This window comes from Ostrea edulis, chromosome 5 (assembly GCF_947568905.1).
Source record: "Ostrea edulis chromosome 5, xbOstEdul1.1, whole genome shotgun sequence".
In the NCBI taxonomy this organism is placed as follows: Eukaryota; Metazoa; Mollusca; class Bivalvia; order Ostreida; family Ostreidae; genus Ostrea; species Ostrea edulis.
The window spans coordinates 19,496,718-19,521,589 of record NC_079168.1 but is presented as its reverse complement, the minus strand read 5'-3'; the positions used below and the strand labels follow the sequence as shown (position 1 = coordinate 19,521,589).

Below are 24,872 nucleotides of genomic sequence, written 5' to 3'. Positions count from 1 at the left end.
TTTCTGTTTCCGTCTTCGTCATTCTTACAGTGATCGGTTTATCATTTACAAAGCGTAACACAAATCTGGGTATCAGAAATACTGACCTGAACGTGATAACTGATTATCGCTATGATAAACGTTCGAAATTCGTAAAATGTAAGTGTTGCGGTATCAAATAAAGTAATATACAATATACATGCAAATGCAAACGTATTAAAAAGAATCCCTAACTTCAAACTAAAACTTTTACCACTTTTAAAACGTGTTTATTTACCTGTCAAATAAAACATGCAACATAAAACATTACACAGTATTGGTGTCAGTTCTTTAACTTCGATTTCTCGAACCCTTAGATTTTCTTTGGTCTTAACAAGTTCTCGATATCGAAGTTTACCTGTATAAAAGTCGAGGCATTCAACAACATGTAAAACTTTAATGCCCTGTCATGACCCCATCCTGCCTTCAAGGCCATGATTTTAACAACTTCAATTTACTCTATGTCAGGAAGATTTCATGAACATTTTATTTTTTCTGGCCCAGTGGTTCTTGAGAAGAAGATTCAAAGAATTTTCCATATATATTCACATTTAAATTTTAATCCTCTATTGTGGCACCATTGCCTTAAACAAAATGGAATCTGCACACTGTCAGGAAGCTTTCATTTAAATCTTAACTTTTCTAGCCCAGTGGTTCTTCTGAATATTTTTTAATGACCCCAACCTATTTTTGCCTTTTCTTAATTATCTCCCCTTTGAAGGGAGCATGACTCTTTATCTGAGCACATTTGAATCCCCTACACCCAAGGATGATTTGTACCAAGTTTAATTGAAATTGGCCCATTGGTTCCGTAGAAGATGAAAACGTGAAAAGTTTACAAACAGATGAACGGACGGACAGACAACAGACAAAAGGCGATCATAAAAGCTCACTTGAGCTTTCAGGTCTGGTGAGCTAAAAGAGTTGAGATGGATGGACACAGAGATTACTGGATTAGAGTTTCTACATGTTTAAAGTGGGGCTGCTGAGAAAAATATGTGAGACTGCATAACCTTCATTCCTTGTACATACCTTGTGGAATACTTTGTTGCAATGAGTCCACTTGGTTTTCTTTTTCTAAGAGTGTATCGAAGTCCAAGCTGTTGCCAACTGATTCTGAAAGTTAACCCATTATAAATGTTTATTTACAAAAATTAATAAGTAATCATATGTTCAGTCAGATCTGATTTCCACAATCAAAGATAGTATTTTAAAATATCAATCATTCAACTGTTGAATTAAATTTTTTTCTGAAGCTGCCTGAATCCTTGAATTAAATTTTTCTCTGCAGCTGCCTGAATCCTTGGATTCTTACTTGGCAAATCACTGAATTTTACCTTCGGAGTCAGAACTATCAAGTTCTTTTGGCAGCAGTACAGGAGGGTTTTGTCTATCGCTCAATTCTGTTTCTTCATCTCTCTCTGCCATCCCATTTTCTTTTCTTGGAAAGCATGCTACAATGGAGAGCCACACATGTATATGTATTACCAGCTTCATGTCATAGTTATGGTGTAAATGTATTTACCATCACAGGAGATGTTAACCCTAGTTAGTGATCTTGCTCGCGTAGATATACATTTTGGGTGTTTCATATACAAGTGGAGGATTCCCTCAAGTCATCATTGCTATGAAGTGTTATGTAAGAGTGCAAGACTTTAAACTGTTAGTTTATATGCACAGGTGATTCTAGGATGAATTGAACTTTGGTCTCTCAAAGTTCTTGATCTCTCAAAGTGAAATCATGGTCCCGATTTTCCTCTGTATTTCACTAAAGCTTTGCTATTGACCTCTCAAACGTTCAATCTCTCTCACTCTCAATCTCAAAGTGAAATTTGAGTCCCATAAAACATATTTCATTCCTTTTCAGAGGTGTTATAAAATGTGTAACATGAATAAATTTGCTTCAAATTCCATTTGCTGCAACATGGGAAAAGATTTAAATGCTGTCTCTAGTTTCTGTCTACAGACATCAGGACATGGTGCTACCAGTATATACCCCTCCCAACTTCAAATTGTACTTACTGAATTTTTTGTACCATTGATGCTTTACACAATGGTATGCGAACACAATAACTAAACAGATTAGGAAAATGACTGGTATCCTGAAAAAGAGTCAAAAGAAAATGTACTTAACACAATTTTTAGAATGATATATTATTAATTAAATTACAACATGATTTTGCAATGAAAAGGTGAACAAGAGACCTATGGGCCTTAACAGTCACCCGAGTAACTCTAACAATTCAGGTGATGTTCAGCTGTTACATTTAAATAACTTACAGGTCAACAATATCTAAATTTTATGTACATGAAAGTATTTATCATTCTATATAAAAAATACAGAGGAAAATAAAAATAATAAAATGCTTTTCTTTGGTTTGTTAACGTGCACACATTGCACCAAAAAAAAAAATTGCATAACCTGCATTAGTGCATGGATTATGCATTTTTTTCTGCAATGTTTGCAACTGTCATCTCCCTTATCCCATTTTATTATTCAGGTGCTATATAATATCTATTTCACCAATCATGTCTGTTTCTTCAGTTCTAAAGGTAATATAATCAGTACTATAACTTACACTACTCCAAGAAATACTTCTACATCAAATGTTGACTGGCCTGCAAAATAACAAGAGATTAAACAACGGTACTGCAACCATCAAGAATATTCACAGAATTGACTCATTTTACAAGAGATTAAACAACACTGCAACCATCAAGAATATTCACAGAATGGACTCATTTTACAAGACAGTAAACAACACTGCAACCATCAAGAATATTCACAGAATGGACTCATTTTACAAGACAGTAAACAACACTGCAACCATCAAGAATATTCACAGAATGGACTCATTTTACAAGAGAGTAAATAACACTGCAACTATCAAGAATATTCACAGAATTGACTCGTATTACATGTTTACCCGTGTCTGCTGTGGTGGAATTAGGAAACGTTGAGGGGATTGGAGAAGTGCTTTCAGCTTGGTCATCGATCTTGCACCGGGTATCATGGAATCTTGTCCCATTAACCTCTACTGAGCGACCCTTGGGACAACTATATCAATAATTTGAAATCAATATGTACTGAACATTTATTGAATCATATTAATGAGGTACAAGTTATGCTCATTTGTATAATATCTTACCTTTCGCTAACTTTAAGAAGGCAATATAAAATAATCTTTCTATGGAGTTAAAAGTTAACAATTTTTTTTTTTACATTGACTTCTTGAAAACAATACCAAACATATATTATTTAGAATATTTTTATTTGCATGAAATGACTATTATAGTACTCCTTTGCATCACACACAAACTATTAATTAGCATAAACTCAAATACATATTAATTTAAGATATATTTAATTATCTGAAGATATCATCAATTCATTTGATGCCCACAACAATTCAATTAAAGTCTTTTCAAATATTATTAATGATATTTCTTGTGTGCTTTAATTGAATTATTGATAGCATTAATTATCCTGCTGAATTCATGTGCGCTACAATTCAATTGAAGAGAGCAATAATTCAATAAATGTGCACATCAATTCAATTGATGCACACAATAATTGAATTATACCTCTCTTTGATTGAATTAGTGATATCATTAATTCAATGGATGCACACAATAATTCTTTTAGAGAGAGAAATTATCTAATTAAGAGATATCTTGAATTCAACATATCCACAAATAAATTTATGATCTCTTTAACTGAATAGTTGTAAGAATTCATGCACATTAATTCTTGATACAATTATATCATTGTAAACAATCAAAGATATCTTCAACTGAATTAAAGAGATCATAAAAATAATTTATAAAGAGCTATTAATTAATTTTTGCAAGCAATATTTCTACCACATTGAGAGCAAAGATTGATTTGATGCACACATCAATTCAATTAATGCAAACAATAATTGAATTGAAGCTATCTTCAAATAATTAAAGATATCTTCAATTATTTGAGTTTATGTTAATTTGGTGTTCTATAAGAAACAAGATCATAAAAACAGAGGCTGTTCAAATGTGCATACTGATCGCAGAACATTCCCTGCAGTAGATCAAAACTTTGGATTAACATTCCATCTATGTTTAGCATTATCTATATATTCTTATGCTTAGTGATATTGAAAGTCCTAAGTATATACCATTACAGTTAACAACTCCCTTTAAGATCATTATGGTGAAAATAAGAAATCGAGACCTAGTGTTCGAGAGTGCCCTGAACTGAGGCCTAGCTAATTCGAATCAGATCATGAAGAGCACCAAGTCAACCTGGGTCTTACCTTACAAGAAGTTTGAAAAAATGTGTAGGTGAAACACAAATGCCCCCAATAATGGCCAATTCCAAAGATGGCCAAGGTCACAAGGACAAATATCTTGGTACCAGTAAAAAGAAAATTTCAGGGGTCAATGAAAATATTGCAATCTATTCATCACATTACAGGTCATTGCCAGTAGCATAGACCTGCCATAATTCAAGTCAGCAACCTATCATAATGCCTTGCTAACAATAGGGATGTCACAGTTACAAAAATTTTCGGGTCGGTTCTAAATTTTTTTACTTCTGGTTCGGGTATTTTGGTTCAGGTTTATATAACTATTTTAAAAATCTAATATACAGTTAAAATCAAAAACCTTTATTGTATTTTGTCACAATAATTACTCGGGGACGTGGAGTGAGGTTTAGACTCGATATCCATCGTACTACAAACAGCATTGTCACTTCTACTCGTTTCCATCCATGCTTTCAATGTTTTGTCATTGACAATGTTGATCCTGTGGCGTATTTTCAATGCATCTGTCATATCTTACATATACTGTCATTATTTACAGTTTTGTCCACAATGCCATCATTTAACAATTGATCAAAATACCGCCACCTTTGAGGATTTTGATGACATTTCGTTTAAACGGATTTCTAATAATGATTCTATTTTAAAAACCAAACCCGAACCGAAATACGGAAAAATGGAACCGAACCCGACCCGAACAACACGACCCGCGGTTTCCAGTTATTTCGGGTACCCGTTGCAGCCCTATCTAACAACCAATCAAAATCTACTATTTAGATGTATAGTAACACTCAGTACATGAACAGACACAACTTGACATAGCATACCTGGTGTGAGGACGGCAGATGCTGCTGTCATCTTCAGACTTGAAGTAACCTGATTGACATTCCCTGACAAAACCTAAATAATATAAACAGTGTTAACTGGTCAGACAAAAGAAATTTATTTAGAATGTATGGATTTGCGATATTCTTTAGTTATGCATGTATAATCATACTAAAACAAAATGGCTTCAGTTACTAATGAAGGTTTTCAGGTCAAAGGTCACAAATGTTTCGAAGAAGGGATCTCAGTCACATATAGACATGCAACCAGAGTGTAACAATTTCATAAGTAGCTTAGAAAGGAAGGCTATCTCATTATTTTTGCAATAACAATCAGCTAGATCTAGTTGTAAAACATGAGTCTTCGTCTCATTAAAAATTCCTCAACACTCAAAACTTTGACTGAGCTTTTTTGCCTCTACCGGTCATCTCAAAATGCGTATTTCAATAGAAACTATAAACAATCTGATAAAAATTCAGCTCCCACATCAGCTTCTTTTTTTAAAAATAATGTCACTACTCATGTAGCGATAATATATATAAACAAGAGGCCCATGGGCCACATCGCTCACCTGAATCACCTTGGCCCATATCTGAAGACTTTCCATATCTATTTGCATGTAAAACCGTAGTCCTTATTATGACCCCAAACTACTCCTGGAGGTCATGATTTTTGCAAACTTGAATCTGCACTATGTCAGGAAGCTTTCATGAAAATGTCAACTTCTTTGGCCCAATGGTTCTTGAGAAGAAGATTTTTAAAGATTTTCCCTACATTTGTAAGTAAAACTTTGATCCCCCCCCCCTTGTGGCCCCATCCCACACACGGGGACCATGATTTGAACAAACTTAAATCTGCACTATGTCAGAAAGCTTTCATGTAAATGTCAACTTCTTTGGCCCAGTGGTTCTTGAGAAGAAGATTTTTAAAGATTTTCCCTATATATTTGTATGCAAAACTTTGATCCCCCCTTGTGGCCCCATCCTACACCCAGGGGCCAGGATTTGAACAAACTTAAATCTGCACTATGTTAGGAAGCTTCATGTAAATATCAGCTTTTCTGACTCAGTGGTTCTTGAGAAGAAGATTTTTTATAGATTTTCCCTATATATTTCTATGTAAAACTTTGATCCCCTATTGTGGCCCCATCCAACCCACCGGGGGCCATGATTTGAACAAACTTGAATCTGCACTATCTCAGGCAGCTTTCATGTAAATTTCAGCTCTTCTGGCCCAGTGGTTCTTGAGAAGTAGATTTTTAAATGACCCACCCTATTTTTGCATTTTTGTAATTATCTACCCTTTAAAAGGGACATGGCCCTTCATTTGAACAAACTTGAAAGCCCTTCACCCAAGGATGCGTTTGGCCACATTTGGTTAAAATTGGCCCATTGGTTCTTGAGAAGATGTCGAAAATGTAAAAAGTTTACAGACAGCCGGACAGACGACAGACAACTGGTGATCAGAATAGCTCACTTGAGCCTTCACCTCAGGTGAGCTAAAAAGGGAGTGGATCAAGGAGCTGATTTTAATCAGACTGAATCTACAGTACACTATAAAAGTTTCCCTGCAGCTTTATATACAGTCCGTAGAAGAATAATTACCTTTCTGGGTCAGCTCAAATCCTTTCCTCTTTGCACACTTTTGTTTGGCAGGGTTTGCTTTGCGACAGTTTAAGCTATCCTCTCCATAGAAGGAATGCTCAAGGTTGCAGTCACACTTTTTTTTACCTGTCTTCCTGCACTCATTTGGATTCATCAACTTGGCCTCTACAATATTTTATTGTAATATTAATTTTCATGACTTACTGAATCAATGCAGTATCAAATCGATCTGTTCTATGGTGACACTGTTTCACCTCCCCTTCCACACCAGAGGTCAGAGAACTAAAAGACTTCAATCAGTGAAATCTGGATGAAAATTAATTACCACCAGATACCCTTTGTCACCAATAAGAAGAAAAACTAAACGAGATGTTTGTAAAACACATAAGCCCCCCATGGTGCAAAATTGAAAAGGGTTATACACACACATCATTTAATTGACAGTAGTATCATAAATTCAAAATATTGAGCAGACAATATCTTCCTATGTCAATAGTGGATTGACCATGTGACCTAAAAATCAATAGGGGTAATTTACTTCTTATGTTGTATCAGTGTACCAAGTTTGGTGTCAATCAAGCAAATATTAATTCTTAAAATATAGGAGACAATATATTACTATGTCCAGTTTAACCCTTGACCACGTGATCTAAAAATCAATAGGGGTCATCTTCTCCTGAAGATGTACCAGTGTACCAAGTTTGGTGTCTGTCAAGCAAAGGGTTCTCAAGATATTGAGTAGACAGTATATTCCTATGTCCAGAATAGATTGACCCTTGACCTTTTGGCCTGAAAACCAATAGGGGTCCTCTTCCACTCATAACCAACCCACATATGAAATATCATTACGATCAAGTGAATGGTTCTCAAGATACTGAGCAGACATGTGGTCTACCGACCAACCAACATCTTAAAAAATAACTCTTTTTAAATGGTGTCAACAACAGTTACATTCCATGATTGTGACCTTGACATGTGACCTTTTGAACAAGTAGTCAATGGTGATCAGTGTCTTTAATGGGAAGAATGGGACTGAAAAGTACAAAACATCATTACATTTGATCACTGAAACAGGATCAAGAATCTTTACTGCTATGACCTTCAGTACCAAGCATAGGTGAAAATATGTGGAACTTCACCTACAGCTATCCCGATATGAGAAAAAAATTCTTGTATTGGACATAAAACAATAAAATAAACAAACCCTAGCTGCTATTTTTACAGCAAGTATGTATACTGGAATGGCACTCTTTACATAGTGTCACAACAATGATACACTCTATCACTGACTATGACCTTAATCTCTGACCTTTTGACCCAGACATCTAAAGCATTTTTCCTATTACCACCTTCTATCATTGTAACTGCACTGTGTCAGGAAGCTTTCATATAAATTGAAGGGGGCATGGCCCTTTATTTGAAACTTGAAAGCTCTTTACCCAAGGATGCTTTTGGCCAAGTTTGGTTATAATTGGCCCAGTGGTTCTTGAGAAGATGAAAATATGAAAAGTTTACGCCGACAGACAATTTTTGATCAGAAAAGCTCACTTAAGCCTTCCTCTCAGGTGAGCTAATAAAAACAAAACAAGTAGAGATAGACAATCCGACAAACGCATTCTGTTTGTCTCACCTGGTGCACAGGAACAATCTGGTTGTATGCAGAGGCCATCCAATTGGTATGAAAAGCTGTTGGTTTCAATGGGATCAGGATTAATGGTTCCTTCTTTACAAGGAGTACAGGCATCATTTCCATTATTCTCTTGACATAAATGGAACTGATAGTCTGTAAAAAATAAAACATGGAAAACATTTCGTATATTGTAATTAGTTAGCAAGATCTCTCATATTCATTTGGAAAAATGTGTTGACTTGACCTCCATCTTGACTAAATCTTTTCTGTGCACCAAAAACGAAGTCCCTGTCTTGTATAGTTCAATGTCATGACCAAGATGACAATTAAAGACACACAATAAAGCAAAGAATATACCCCTTGGTCTTACATATCATAGGGAAATAAAAGTAACACTTATTACAAATCACAACAAGCAAAATCATGGAATTTTTGTCCCCTACTTCAAGCAATATTATTTGATTTGTACTTTTTACCAGGAGTAAATATTTTAGGACTATTCTTGTGAAATTTTTAAAGTACTAAATAAGACTATTAATTAGAGATATCATTTTGAGACAATATGTTATTGGATGTGAACTAGTGACCATGATTGTATGTGAACTAATGACCATTGAATCTCAAAATGATAAAGGTATCCTTTTTTAAATGAAGACCTAATTTTACGTGACATTCCATTGCTGAATTTTAAACAGCATTGGCAATATCACCTGAATAAATAGTGATTCCAACTTTTCAACCCCAAAACAATTAGGGATCTTCCTCAAGTGATGGCAACTTTGTAAATGAAGGTTTGTTGTTTAAGCTCTCATTGTATCTTATATTATAACCAAGATTTTATTAAGAAACCATTTTATACGATTTGTAACACTGTTGAACTAATCTTTGGTCACTGACCTAAAAAACAAGAATATTAGTAAAACTGATGGATGCTCCCCGAAATACATTTAACCAATGAACCACATCATATGACAAATGACTTGCACAATGGCATCATCAATAACTGTTGAAATATTGTTGAAATGAAGGTTGCTTTCTCATATATAAGGAATATGTTGAGTGACATTGACTTTTACAAAATGACCTTGAGTGATCCTTGTCTGAAAGCCATTTCCCTATTACTTATTTGTGTGATATATGATCAACACCTGTTCAAAAACTGTTGAAATAAGGTATATGTTCTCAATGACCTTGACCTTTCCAAACTGACCTTGAGAGACAATTGTCTAAATGATAACTGTTAAAATATTGTTGAAATGAAGTATTTGTTTTCATACACAGGCTATATGTTCTGAATGACATTGACCTTTACCAAATGACCTTGAGTTATCTTTGTCTGAAAGCCACTTACCTATAGTATTACTTATTTGTGTGATATATGATCAATACCTGTTCAAAAACAGTTGAAATAAAGAACTTTTACTTATATAAGGTATATGTTCTGAGTGAACTTGGCCTTTCCAAAACGACCTTGGTCCAAAAGTTCCTCTCTCAAGGGATATTTGTGATCAATTATGATCAATTTCTGATGAAAGGTTTAGGAGATGGGAACTTTTATATCAATAACTGTTGAAATATTCTGAGTGACCTTGACCTTTTCAAAATGTCCTTGAAATACTTTGGTACAAGAGTACTTGTCTCAACATTTGTGATCAATTATATCAATTTCTGATGAAAGATTTAGGAGATATGAGCTCGGACAGACAGACAGACATGACGGCGACTATATGCTGCCCAAAAATTTTTTGGGAGCAAACAATAAGGATCATCCTTAAATTGTGAGAAACTTTCATGTAAATTTTACTTCTGATGTTGAAATAGTATTTGAATTGCTATCGGGAACAAGAGGCCCACAGGCCTTATCGGTCACCTGAGTACAAGTGAAAAACTATCACTACTCCCAAGGGCTATGAAATCTAGAAAACAAGAGGCCCAAGGGCCTAGAATCGCTCTTCTGATAAATTGTACAACCCCACCATTTCTATTCTTAGCCTCTTAGTATTCTAAACTTTAGTTAAATCCTAAGAATTCAAAAAAAGTAGGTCAATGTGACCTACTTTTTGGTTTACACATTTTGAGAACCCAAGAAATATCAACTGACAAAGTTTGATGATTTTAAGCCAATTAGTATCTGAATATTGAAATATAGCTGTCAAATTCCAATTGTAGGTCATGGTGACCTACTTTTTGGTCAGCGAACTCCAAACATGCAAGACCCATCAACTGACAAAGTTTGATGACTGTAGGTCAAATAGTAACTGAAATATATAAATATAGCCGTCCAATTCCAAAAGTAGGTCAAGGTGACCTACTTTTTTGTCAACACCCTTCAAACATGCAAGACCCAACAACTGACAAAGTTTGATGACTGTAGGTCAAATAGTATCTGAATTATATAAATATAGCCGTCCAATTCCAAAAGTAGGTCAAGGTGACCTACTTTTTGGTCGAAACCCTTCGAACATGCAAGACCCATCAACTGACAAAGTTTGATGACTGTAGGTCAAATAGTATCTGAAATATATAAATATAGCCGTCCAATTCCAAAAGTAGGTCAAGGTGACCTACTTTTTGGTCGAAACCCTTCGAACATGCAAGACCCATCAACTGACAAAGTTTGATGACTGTAGGTCAAATAGTATCTGAAATATATAAATATAGCCGTCAAATTCCAAAAGTAGGTCAAGGTGACCTACATTTTGGTCGACACACTCCGTAGACTCAAGATGCATCAACTGTCAAAGTTTGATGATTGTAGGTCAATTAGTGACTGAAATATATAAATATAACTGTCAAATGCCAAAAGTAGGTCACAGTGACCTACTTTTTGGTCGATACACTCCGAAGACTCAAGATGCATCAACTGACAAAGTTTGATGATTGTAGGTCAAATAGTGTCTGAAATATAGTAATTTAGCTGTCAAATACCAAAAGTAGGTCACGGTGACCTACTTTTTGATCGACACAAACCGAAGACTGAAGACGCATCAACTGACAAAGTTTGATGATCCTAGGTTTTACAGTGCCCAAAATATGCATCTAAAATTGAAAATGTGAAATTTGAATATCTGCAAAATTCAAAAAGTAGGTCACTGTGGCCTACTTTTTTATAAATATGTTTCAAGGCCTCAAGATGCATCAACTTACAAGATTTGATGATTCTAAACCTCTCGGTATTTGAAATAACAACTTAAAATATATCTATAAATGATAAGCCATAAAATTCAGAAAGTAGGTCACGGTGACCTATTTTTCAGTTGACACATTTCAAGGTCCCATGATCCACCAACTGACAAGTTTTGATGATCATAGGCTTCAAAGTGTCCAAGATATGCATCAAAATTAATTTTAAAATAAATACCTGTAAAATTCAAAAAGTAGGTCACCGTGACCTACTTTTGAGACAACTTGACACAAGGTCCTAAGATGCATCAACTGTCAAAATTTGATGATCCTAGTCCTTATAATGACTAAAATATCAAAGATTTAAGGAAATATAAATTTAGGTCAACTTTGAAGTGACCTTGAGACCACGCCCTTTGCCCCAGGGTAATGCCTTGAACAATTTTTAATCTACAACATATCCTCATCCTTATGTGTAAGTTTGGTGATAATCTGCCCTGTGGTTCTTGAGAAGAAGATATTTTAGCAACTACTACTTTTGTTTGTATTTTCCTGATTATCTCCCCTTGTTAAAGGGTCACATCCCTCTATTTAGTATGTATGAAAGCCCTTGGGCCAATGATACCCTGTAACAAATTTGAAAAAAATTGGCCAAGGGGTTCTTGAGTTATAGCCCTTTTTCTAAAAAGTTTACGCACACCGCACAAATGGCCATAGCATTAGCTCTTTGAGCCTTCGGCTCAGAAGAGCTAAAAATATCCTGTTCTGAATATCTAAGCTAAATTCTAATGTTCATGAGCAACAGTATTACATTAAAACATCAAAAGATATGACTTATTTGGACTCATCCTCAGACTTGTAACAGAACTGTCATGCCACAACTGGAGATTTGAAAATTTTCAGCTCGAGTTTTGGTCTGATAACTGGAGATTTTTTATCGACATTTTTTTACCGTTTTTGTGTGTTCATTGGCTAATGAAATCATGCTACTAGTAGTTTTTTTTTGTGTTACAAGTGTCTGAGTTCATAATCATCAGATCCTTTTTGTGTTCAGAACATTGATAATTCCTTTTTTGTGTTAAGAACATTGATAATTCTTAAGTCAATACCTTAAAAACCACAATTAAAAGAAAAAAGCTTGTTATATTTATATATTTATTACAGAGATAACAAGTTATAACAATTATCACATAAGTTAACAATAGTCACTACACTAGCTGCAGAACTGTAGCTCTCTGAAAAAATATGTCAAAATATTTTTTCAGAGAGCTACAGTTCTGCAGCTATCACTACACATGCCAGATATAGAAAGCACTAATGTCACTGAGTCCAAAGCACAATATGAAAATGGTATACACCTATAACATGCTAGACACAGTTGGAGTTGATGCCACTGAACTGTAGTTTTTCTGGTGAGTAAGTGTCTCCATGTGTTTGGTAACGTCGTTGCGACCCCCATAACATATCTTGAAGTCTGCTTTACAGGAAGTACAGTAAGCATAGTCTGGACCCTTGGAACTGGCTTGGCACCACTTAAATTTGGATTTCCAAGCAGTGTTGAACTTTGCTAGATATTTTGTCTTCTTTGCTGCAGGAGCATTCAGAGATAGGTTACGTTTCGGCATTTTGGAAAGTTATGATTATGTCCAAAAAAATCATTCTTAAATAATACTTCCATTGGCTTGGGCTGAAAACAAGCCATAAAATCGGTGTTTGAGTAGATTTTATGCTTCTTTGATTGTCAGTACAAAGTTTTCAACAGCATCAAAGATCATCTGACTTGATGTTTTTATAACAACTTCAACTGTCAGTATCACTTCCTAATCACCAGAGCATGTGCCAAAAACAATCCTTTTAATCATCCACTAATTGTTTATTATCATTAATTGCTGTGTAATCATAAATAAACTCCTCAAACGGCTTCAGTAATTACTGTACCCTAATTAATTGACATTTACCTGTTTACCTGTGCAGTCACTGTGACAGAAAAATAGACGACTTTCGATTGTCTCAGGGTTTTTCCTTATCAATATCGAAAAATGGCGCTCAGAAAATTTTTGTTGTTGAAAATTTGAAATGACGGAAGATTTTACATTTTAACGGAAGGAACGGAAGGGGGGCTCAAATTCGGGAGATTTTGTCTTCCAACGGAAGAATCACAGGTATGCATCCTAGAGTCAAAACCCTGCGTTGTGAAATTCATAATTTTTTGTACATCCTTTTCTGCTATTCCTAAGTATGCATTTAGATTTCATACAGGATCAGCAAACTTAGACTGGGATCATCAAATCTAAAATTTTGGTAAAGGACTACCTGCTCTTTCTACATATTCATTTAGTATCAATAGCACTAAAGATGCATTTTAAGCGTTTTACACGAAATCACTATATACTAAGTTTTGCCCCGCCCTGGGGTCAGAACCCCTACCCTGTGGATATTGAAATTTACAATTTTGGTAGAGGCCTTCCTGCTCTACATCACTGTGCATTTAGTTTTTCTTACACATGTGTGGTTCTAGATAAGAGGATTGTTGAAAATCAATCAATTTTGGGCAGTTTTTGCCCTGCCCTTAGGGCCCCAGGGGTGCAGGAATCCTGAAATTTACAATTCACACCCCCCTTGTTCCAAAGATGCTTCTTACCAAATTTGAAAAGAATTAGAATGATAGTTATCAAGAAGTTCAAAATTTCTATTGTTCACACATTTAATAACTGACCATTTTGGCCCTACCCTGATACCAAAACCCCTACCCCTGGGATCAATTTTGGTAAAGGACTACCTGCTCTTTCTATACCCATTTAGTTTCAATCTAGTATCAATAGCACTAAAGAAGATGTTTTTCAAGTGTTTTACACATAAACACTATATACTAAGTTTGGCCCCACCCTGGGGTCAAAACCCCTACCCCAGGGATCATGAAATTTACAATTTTCGTAGAGGCCTTCCTGCTCTATATCACTATGCATTTCATTTTTCTTACATGTGTATGGTTCTTAAGAAGAAAAGTTTTGAAAATTGGTAAATTTTGGGCAGTTTTTGTCCCACCTCTAAGGCCCAAGGGGTGCAGGAGTCTTGAAATTTACAATTTATGTCGCCCATGTCCAAAAGATTCTTCATGCCAAAGAAGTAGGTACAGTTTCTAAAGTCATCTGGCCCAAAATATCGATGATTTCACTTGGAGCTCAAACCCTGGCATTAAAATAAGGAATAGATTAGCAAACCCAAAATTCGCTCAGTTTGATCAGCAAAATGATTTGTGTTATATGACGAGAGCTTGAAGTTGGCAAAAAATGGCAAAATGCCATTTTCAATGAAAATATCCACAAATTCAGGTGGTTTTCCTTTCAGAAAACATACAGCGCATGTGTCGAGCAAATTCATATTCAAGCATGTTTTTCATCTTAAAATAATACACAATATATATCATTTTCATTTTGCTCAACAAATGCGCACATCTTTTCCTGAGCAATAATCTGTATGACATTTGACAGTTTTCAGGCTTATTTTGAGAAAAAGGCGGGAAATGTCTTTTTCATGTTGTAATAATGCTATCCATTTAGGAATATCATTTTAAGGTTAATTCCAGACACATTTTATAGAGAGAAAATTTTTGGGCCTCTTTATTTATACAATTGTACCTTGTTCTTTGAAAAGAATTGGAGTGGTAGTTATCAAGAAGAAGTTAAAAATGTTCAATTGTTAAAGGGGCATGGACACGATTTGAGCTGAAAATTTTTATTTTTCTATATTTTTTTGTTAACAATGCTTAAATAAAGTATTTCTAATGGTCAACCAAAATTTGAATATCAGTTGTTGAGTTAAAAGTGAGATACAGTACTTGGAATTTTTTGTTATGTAAACAAGACTCATGCCATGTTTTTGTTTACATTAGGCTGTTTAATAGAAAATAGCGTGTTTAAAACAAAATGAGATGTGCCAAGCACTAGAAAATATTCAATTGTGTTAAGAATTCACTTATGAATTGAAAAAATCTGCTTTAAACGAAACTTTTACTAGTTTATTTAACCTATGTAAACAAAAACATGGCATTAGCATTATTTACATAATCAGGACTTGTGACCTATGTATCTCCCATTTAATTTTTTGCTGATTATTAGTAATAGCATTCTAAACATTAAGTATGGTTCCGTAATATGTTTAGCAAATATACAAAGTAGTTTTGATTTATTTCGCCTTGTTCCAAAATTATGGACAGATAATTATGAACTTGGAGAATTCACGCTTAGTGCAAATCTATACAAACCACTACTTGTAATCCCTTTGAAATCTAAAAACAGCAAAGCGGGTATGAAAATATATCATTACATAACATTAAACAAATAAAAAGGCATGCTCTGAAATAAATATTTTTTTTGAAAAAATCAAAAAATCAAATTTTCAGCTCAAATCATGTTCATGTCCCTTTAACGTACGACGATAACCATGATACTCAGGTGACCTAAAAATATTGCATATAGTTGAGGGCAACATTGAAAATTTTCACCCCTTGAAAAATCATTGTCGACCTCATCTTCACAAGTCAAGGGTTATTGATTCGTTACCTTGCACTAATGTTGTTAGTGCGAGGTAACGAATCAATAACCCTTGACTTGTGAAGATGTGTCAACCTCAGCTACCTCTTTGTTGACAATGGTTTTCTTGCGGTGAAAATTTCCAATATTACCCTCAACTACATGCAATATCTATATAATATTACCCCTAGGGCACTTGATTTGTCTGCAGCAGAAGCCAGCATCTGTGACGTGGAATCCCTCATGACAAGGTGCAACTAGTGAATATCCTTGAAACAGAAGAACCTACAAGCAATGACAATTCTTAACATTCTAGAAAATAAAGTCTTGAATAATTTGTTTTTATCAATATGTATATATGAATATGAAAGATTCTGAATTGCCAAAGGTAATTACAAATGTTTTACCTTCAGTACAGATTTTTTAAAATTTTTCCACTTTTAAAAGTTTTGAACATATTCACCTGCACTGCAATAATGTGGAACTGCCATTTTCTAAACATTCCTCCTCCTACATCAGAAATGCTTATAGTCCTTCAAGAAAAAAATGAAGAGATTTAAAATAAACCAGTGACATTGTTGGTAACAACTGAAATGTTGTAGCTATAGGGGTGGGACAATACACAATTTCCAATACGATACATATCTTGATATTATATAATAATTAATAATAACATTTTCCCGTGTTTCGTAGTAAAGTGGAAAAAATTTGTATTGATGTTCCGAATGTTCTATAATTGTTATGAATGTTTCTATTGGATTCAGCCAATCAAATGTTAGTGGTCGCTGTAGGGCATGAGAATTGATCATTCTCTAGCCGCCTTTTGTGCTGTTAAAACCAAGATTTTGATATAATTTTGTAATTTACAAGTTTTTATTTTACATAAAATTTTGTTGAAATAGATTTATATCTTGCCCAGTTTCAGAGTACTTTATTACCATAATGGTTTTTATCGCCATTTTCCCCTGGGTCTGATGTAAATCACGAGTAGGAAACCATCCACATTGTTTGGATGGATTTAGAATGAGTAATTAGTATTACATTTGTATATTATGTTTTCCTGAATATCAGTGATAACATTATATATGTTTATATTGTATTTGAGAAATTCAAAGTGGCGTTCAGTCGCTACGGCGGATTGTCACAAATTTATATTTGTGTTGTTTTGTTATTAAGTATATGAGGAGAATGAGTACTGTTGTAACAAATTAAGCAAATATTTGCCTTTTTGACAATAAATCAACAAAACATTTCACTAAAATATGAAATCACATTTGCTTTGAAATTGATATTATTCCTAAATCCCTGATTTGTATGTAGACAGTGCATTCTCAATCTCAATAACAGGCACATGTTCATCATTTCTGCACCAGTAGCCATTTTTTGTGCTCAATGTATCTAATGACAACAAGAATTCTGATTGGATTGTTGACATACATCTCATGTTGTTTATTTTCCAATTTCCAATTTTTGATTGGTAGTTTAATTATGTATCATTACTAATATTACAAAGCCTGTATCGTAAAGCGCATCTTAACGAGAAATATTGGTATGTATCAATATATCATCCCGCCTCTATTTACTTACATGTACATATCTGTAACAATGCAATAGGAGATGGCCTTTAGGGCTTGCGAGACACACAGTTGCACAATCACATTTAAAAAACGCAACAAAAATTTTATAATATGAATATGCAATACAGCATGCACTTAATTTAGGGTTGTCACATTTCCAGTCAGGTCGGTTCAGGATTTTTAAATTTGGGTTCTGAATCAGGTATTTTGATCAGGTCTATATATAGCTATATTTCTAAAACCTAATATATACAAGTTAAAATCAGAAACCTATATTTGTATTTTGTTACAATAATTACTTGTGCACATGGACTCTAGCTGGTTTAGACTCGAGACCCGTGGTACTATAAACAGCATTGTCACTTCTACTCATTTCCATTCCAGGTTTTCACTGTTCTCATTGATGATATTGACTCTGTGGCACATTTTAAATGTGTCCGACAAATTTTACATACTGTCATTTTTTGTCTACAATGCTATCTGTCGCGAAATGTATTGCTGTGTGGGTGATGTCATAGTGACTCCGATGTGCTTGATGTTGTTAAAGTAAACGGTTTTTAGATAAACAAGTAACGATGAAATGACAAGACGTGTTGTTTTCACTAGCTCAGATAATACAAAACACTATCATTTAACAATTGATCAAAATACAGCAACATTTTGGATTTTGATGCCATATTGTTAATAAACAGATTTCTAATAATGATTCTGTTGTAAAAACCGAACCAGTGACCCGAAATATGGAAAAATAGAACCCAATCCAACCCGAACAACATGACCTGTGGTTTTCGGTTATTTCAGGCATTCGTTGCAACCCCAACAGCATTCAATCCAATAGTAAGCTGCTCACATCGTGCAACTGAAAAATTGCAATAAATTGCAATCTTGTGATATAATTTTGCAAAACATAAAATTTTGTACTGTTTCGGACTGGATCACATTGGTACTATAAATATACCCATGAAGAGTATGCTTGACATATTATACTCTTGGGCAGACACATATATATTAATGTAGACATATATAACTAACGTAATGTAGACATGTAACTAACTATAATGTAGACATATATAACAGAGATTTAATAGCATCTTCCCCAAGTCTCTCGCCGTCCCACTTTTTGGTAAAAATGCACACTGATTTAAATTACACATACTGACTTAAGAATGAAAGATCAAGTTCAAACCTTTCAAATCAATGTTTATGATTTAAATTGTCTACATTATTATTGTGTCTCTAGTATATCTGTTGATACAACATACTCATTACTGTCACAATCATACAGCGGGATAAAAGGGATCAGAAAGTGACAAATGGACAAAACTACTGGGGGCAGAACTAATGACTTGTATAGAAAAGATATGGGTATTTGTAGCAACCACCACCCATTTTTTAAAAATTACCCAAAACAATAAAAATCAGGTGTTAATTACCAATTTTGAGTATGCTGATTTCAAGTCTGGGTTCCTTTTACTCCAATTTCTTATAGAAAATGAGGTATAGTGTCTTAAACACCCCTACCGTCAGGTTGCCAAAAACGGAAAATGTTTCATTTTGCATCAAAAAGTGACCCAACTTTATTTCTTGAAACACCATTACCCAAAACAATAAAAAGCAGGTGTAATTTCCAATTTTGAGTATGCTGAATCCAATTCTGAATTCCTTTTACTCCACTTCCTTACATAAAATGAGGTATAGTGTCTTAAACACTCCTACCGTCAGGTTGTCAAAAATTGAAAATGTTCCATTTCACATTAAAAAGTGACCTGAAAGTTATTTCTTGAAATAAGGCATACAAAAGAAAAGGAAACAATTAATACTAAATTGTTCCATGAACATTCTTAGTTGTTTTGGAAAGAATATATCTCACCTCTGGACTTCACAGATACAGGAAAGGAAGAGGAATACGGAGCGGATCAACGATCTTAAATTTAATCAGATTGGGCCATAGCCTAATGATCTGATGAACAGGAGCAAAAGTAAAATTAATAGGAAAACTAATTTATTAAACATCAGCAAGTCTTTTCCGAGAATTTCTGGTAGAGCTGTCGGGGGGGGGGGGGGGGGGGGGGGGGGGGGGGGCTGAGTTGCATCATTATCAGAATTTACCGAAACAGTGGACTCTCTGGCCAGTCTGGTGGCTGAGCTAGTTGCATCAGAACTGACAGAAGCAGAACTCTCTGGCCAGTCGGGGGGTTGAGTGGTATCAGAATCTATTATTTATTTATTTTTATTTTTTCAAAATTTCAAAAACTGCATGATCAGATTTTTTTGTAACACTAATAATTAATGTCCCTTTATTGCGATGACTCTTCAAGTACAAACCATGATATTAAAAAAAATGAAATGAAATGATAGATAAATAAATAAAATATTTGTAAGTTACTTTATTTATCTGTAAGTAAGTCACTAATTATTAAGTGTAACTAGTGGCAGTGCAACTTGCAAGTGAAAATTGCATCATCTGTAGCTTATGACCCCTTTTGCCTTGCCTTGTAATCAATATTGTTGAAAATTTGGCAAATAGCATTTTTAACCCCCCAGTCCATACCCCACTTTTCTTTAAACGTTAAAAATCCAGCTAATTCAGTGAGGAAGAAATGTCACTACCATATTTCGAATTTCCTCTAGACTATATCAAATTAAATACCGCATTGCTATCAGTCACAGATTGACACTGGTAGGGGTATGGGGACCTGGTCTGTGAGTGTGATGGAAAAGATTCTGATGAAAATAAAGATTCACTCATCATTCAGAAATGTATAAACATTGTATTATTGTATACCACCGGTACGTTGTGAGTACGATAATAATGGGAGTTATCTTTCCTTGGATATCTAAATCAATCAAATTCTATATGAACACGGGCAATTATCGTCCATATTTGACCTCAGTATAATTTATTCATGCATAAAATGTATTAATATGTCACTCTTTGTTGCGTATTTCACCGTTAAGTAAATGTTCACATATACTCGCTCTGCTTAATCGCTTCAATCTCAAAGGGATTTTCTGGAATGTGCCTAATCACGTGAGATACGCTAAATATAGCTATTTTAGATCAAAACGATCAACTTCGCATCATTCGTAGGCTCTAGGTTTATTCATACTAGCCCGTAAAAAATAGGGTGGAACCTCGTCCCACTTTTCCTGTAGAAATAAAAATAGAACATGATGCGCCACCTAGCGAGCGTGGTTGTTGCTAGTATTTGGAATAGATTTTATCAATAATTTAAGGGTAAAAATAACCAACAGTTTTTGGATAGATGTGTTTCAGAGCTGGTCAAATATAAATTCTGCGAAAGATAAAATCAACCCAGATTTTTATTGTGAACATATTTGTTATAATCCAAATATTACTATTGGTGGGAGATCAGTATTGTTTAAAAGTCTGCATGATTTAGGGATTATATTTATTTATGATCTCCTTGATAAAAATAGTAACTTGTACAGCTTTGATTATGTACAAAATGTTTTGAAAGTTAAAATGAATTTTGTAGAATATGCAGGACTAAAGAAAGCAATCCAACAAAGACAAGTTCTTATACAAGACAATACAAGAACTACAAAACCACTTGCCTATTATTCCCTCTACTATTTCAATATATTTCAAAGATAAAAAAGGTTGTAAAGATATGTATAAACAATTGATAAGCCATAAAGCAACCAAAATTAAATCTATATCAAAATGGGAAGAAACAGAAGAAAGTTTTTCAGAGCTAGAATGGAAAAATATATTTGAACTTCCTTTTAAAACAACTCCAGAATCTAAATTGCAATGGTTACAGTTTCAAATCTTACACAGAATATTTCCATGCAACTATTATTTACATAAACTTAGAATTGTTGATTCCCCAATTTGCACATTTTGCAAGAGGGATTTTGAAACTATTGATCACATATTTGTAGAATGTCCATGTGTGAAAGAGATCTGGTACGGAATTGAAGAATGGCTTTGTGAAAAACTGGACAGGCATATTAGTTTTGATAGACAAGCAATTCTTTTTGGAAAATTTGCTAATAAGAATGTGCACAAGGTGGAAAATTTGATAATTCTGATGATAAAGCAATATATTTATATTAGTAAATTCTCAATTATAAGCAAATTAAGTATAGATGCATCCAAAAAAATTATCATTGATAGAATTACAGTTGAAAAACTTTTGTTGTTGAAAAACTGCAGGTATAGGGAGTTTGAGAGATACTGGCAAAATATTATATGATAAATTATGATTGTATTAAAGAGTTGTTTTTTGTTGTTTTTTTTTTAAACGTAAGATTGTGTTCCATGCCCCCTTTGTTTTATGTTTTCTTTCTTTCTCTCTTTCTTTCTCCTTTATATTTATGAAAATGTCTTTTGTATATGAATATTGATGATATTATTGTGTAGTTAAATTACATATATGTATATAATGTAAAAGTCAAATAAAAAATCAAACAATAAAAAAAAAAAGAAAAAAAAAAGTGACAATGCCAGAAAAAATGGATAGTACCCACAAGCACTAGCTCACTTGATATTGGTAGTGACTAAACCCAGTCTTCAGGGCGGGTCCAAGATTTTTTAATTTGGGACCAAAGAACAGATTTTGGTCACAGGACCAAGAACAATACCAGCTTTTAGTCACTACCTTTATATTTTTTCAAAATAAGTTATCATGATTTTAAAATCCATATGCATTACTTTGAAGTATATGGAATGGTGGATTCTGAGAATGACTTCCAGTTCTCTCTGTAATTTATGATTTTGTAGTATAGTTGAATATATCGGGGGTTTCAGAAACAGGCATATTTATTTCGGTTATATTTTTTCCCTCATAGAATTTTGTAAATAATGGCAGATTCAGATTATGATGAGTCAAAGTTTATCCCCCATTATGAAGAGGATGTTCCAGCCACTCCAATCCTTGGATCCACCTCTAAATCAGGGAGAACATGTCCGGTGTGTCCTGGGGAATTTAGGCATGTTAGAAGACATGTTTTGAGGGAACATATCTTCCTTGGTAATACAGCTCCCAAATAAGATTTTTAAATGACCCCACCCAAGTTTTGCATTTTGTCATTATCTCCCCTTTGAAGGGGACATGGTCCTTCATTTGAACAAACTTCAATCCCCTTCACCCAAGGATGCTTTGTGCCAAGTTTGGTTGAAATTGGCCAATGATTCTAGAGAAGAAGACTTTTAATAAAAGACTAAAAGTCGTCAATGTATTTTCACTATTTTGCTATTATATCCATGGCCCTTCATTAGACCAAACTTGAATCCCCTTCACCCAAGGGTGCATGAGAGACATTCTACACAGTTTGTTCCGCTCCGCACTTTCCAACACCCCAGCGACTTGCCTGGTTAGGTTATAGTTTATGTTGGAACGAAAAATCTATTTTTAGAACCTACGTAATACTTATTTATCTATGTATTATACAATAAAAGCATTTCATTATAAAAAAATCCAGCAGAATATGTATGATTGAAACACATTGAATGCTTTACTGTATTTCTATCAAAGTTGCCGGCCGGCATTCTACGCAGTTCGAATTGACATAAATACAAGATATATTGCACTGTACTGTGATCGTCACGCTCGTTTTATCTATTGTTGCACTAGATCTACTCAAAGTTGATTTACCTACCTCGACACAATGTTTCAAATACTCACCGGTCTTTCCTGTGAACTGAACTATAGGCCTAATAGTTTAAAGTTAAACTACATTCTTTAAACACATTCATTCATCCATTTCTGCATTATACATGGTTGATTCCCGGGGCCATCCTAACTTTTTTCACGGTGGGCGGTAAATCTAGTACTGCCGACTCCCGACTCCCGATGGTCCCGGATTGCGATGTTTTAAAGATAATATTAAAACCGGCCAACAGAATTACTTCATACTTCTCGGGAACAATCTTTATGTCCAAATTGATTCACACAATAAAAAAAAACCCAATAACAATAAGTATAAATTCTTAAACTTGAAATGTCACCTACTCAAAAGCGGTAAATCTAGTACTGTGTTATAAATGCAAAAACCGAAAACGGTCACTTTTCATTCAATGCATGATTTAAAAAGATACTTAAAAACATAATTTAAAAAGAAAAAACGATGTTGAATAAATCTTTATGTTTTACTAGAAGTATTTCTTCTTTTTCACAGTTTTAATGATTCCAAAATATACAAGTAGGCCTATATAGTGTACTGCCGACTCCCGACTCCCGATGGTCCTGGATTGTTTATAGATAATATCAAAACCGACCAACAGAATAAATGTAGCCGTGTGAAAATTTTGTAAATAACTTTTAAGTTTTATGATTAAAAAGAATTGAATTTGCAATTGATAAGATTGTATAATAAAGTTCTACTAGAAACTTATGCCAAAACAATGGCAAGCAGCTTTGATTTTATTTAATTTCCAATTTGATGTAATTAGTATTTTCCCGCCAAAAGTTTGGTGAGCATTTGGCGCCTCTTATAGTCATGTGACTTTAGACCAGGGTTGGATTTTTTCATATTGTCCAGTGGGTTTGAAGTGTACAGACGTTTGAGTTTTAGTTATAGTTGGAGTTATTTCGCCATCGTGGTATGTCTGGTTTTTCTTTGTTTTTATGGAAGCAATAGCATCGCAGTTGTTGGCGCTCTTAATTATATTGCTAATATCTAACAAAGTGCATGTTTAACTTTTATTGCAGTTGCACCAAAGAAGCTTTGAAATATAGTTTACAGCTTTACATTTGATAAATATCAAGCCTAAAGTCCATAACTTTGGTAAGTTATACTATTTAGACTGTTTAAGCAATATAAAAGTCAACTAAAGCAATAATATAAATATTTTGTTTTTAATCTTATTTTTCTCACTTATTAAATATAAATAAGTTCGGTGGATCACTTTTATAAATTGTGATTAAAGTGCTTGAATATCATTTGATATAACTTTATGCTAAGTTTCAAATGATACAATATATGTATATATAACATGTATAAAATGTATATATGTATTTGACGTGATGTACATTTTCATGTCATTTTGATATGCGGCTTTCTGTTTGTTACAGGGCATTTCAGTTTATTCTATTTGAATGAAATATAAACACGAACTTTTAACAAGGATTTACGCTGTTGTTGTATTTCTATCAACGCATCGTTAGTTACATATGGAGCCCCCAGTGAGGATCGAACTCACGACCCCTGGTTTACACTGATTATAGGATGCTCAACAAGAAAACCATCAGAGATTCATATGCCCTTCCCAGGATAGAAGACATTCTTGACAC

General features: G+C 34.1%; 1 protein-coding gene and 1 long non-coding RNA gene across 2 annotated transcripts in view; one reads left to right on the top strand and one right to left on the bottom strand.

Moving 5' to 3' along the window:
* LOC125649251 (tumor necrosis factor receptor superfamily member 10D-like) overlaps positions 1 to 23,382 on the bottom strand; it is a 38,581-nt gene extending 15,199 nt beyond the window's left edge. The window contains exons 1-11 of the mRNA XM_056166887.1: positions 23,265 to 23,382; positions 16,497 to 16,566; positions 16,219 to 16,318; positions 8,379 to 8,531; positions 6,749 to 6,913; positions 5,147 to 5,219; positions 2,946 to 3,076; positions 2,598 to 2,637; positions 2,041 to 2,120; positions 1,356 to 1,472; positions 1,051 to 1,134 (exon numbers count right to left, since the gene is read on the bottom strand). Coding sequence (XP_056022862.1) covers positions 1,051 to 1,134; positions 1,356 to 1,472; positions 2,041 to 2,120; positions 2,598 to 2,637; positions 2,946 to 3,076; positions 5,147 to 5,219; positions 6,749 to 6,913; positions 8,379 to 8,531; positions 16,219 to 16,318; positions 16,497 to 16,535 — 982 coding nt within the window. The 5' untranslated portion in view covers positions 16,536 to 16,566; positions 23,265 to 23,382. The remainder of the gene's footprint in view (positions 1 to 1,050; positions 1,135 to 1,355; positions 1,473 to 2,040; positions 2,121 to 2,597; positions 2,638 to 2,945; positions 3,077 to 5,146; positions 5,220 to 6,748; positions 6,914 to 8,378; positions 8,532 to 16,218; positions 16,319 to 16,496; positions 16,567 to 23,264) is intronic.
* Positions 23,383 to 23,873: 491 nt separating this feature from the next.
* Positions 23,874 to 24,708, top strand: LOC130055174 (uncharacterized). The gene is made up of 2 exons (XR_008803450.1): positions 23,874 to 24,366; positions 24,654 to 24,708. It is a non-coding gene; the product is annotated as an uncharacterized LOC130055174 (long non-coding RNA).
* Positions 24,709 to 24,872: the final 164 nt, after the last annotated feature.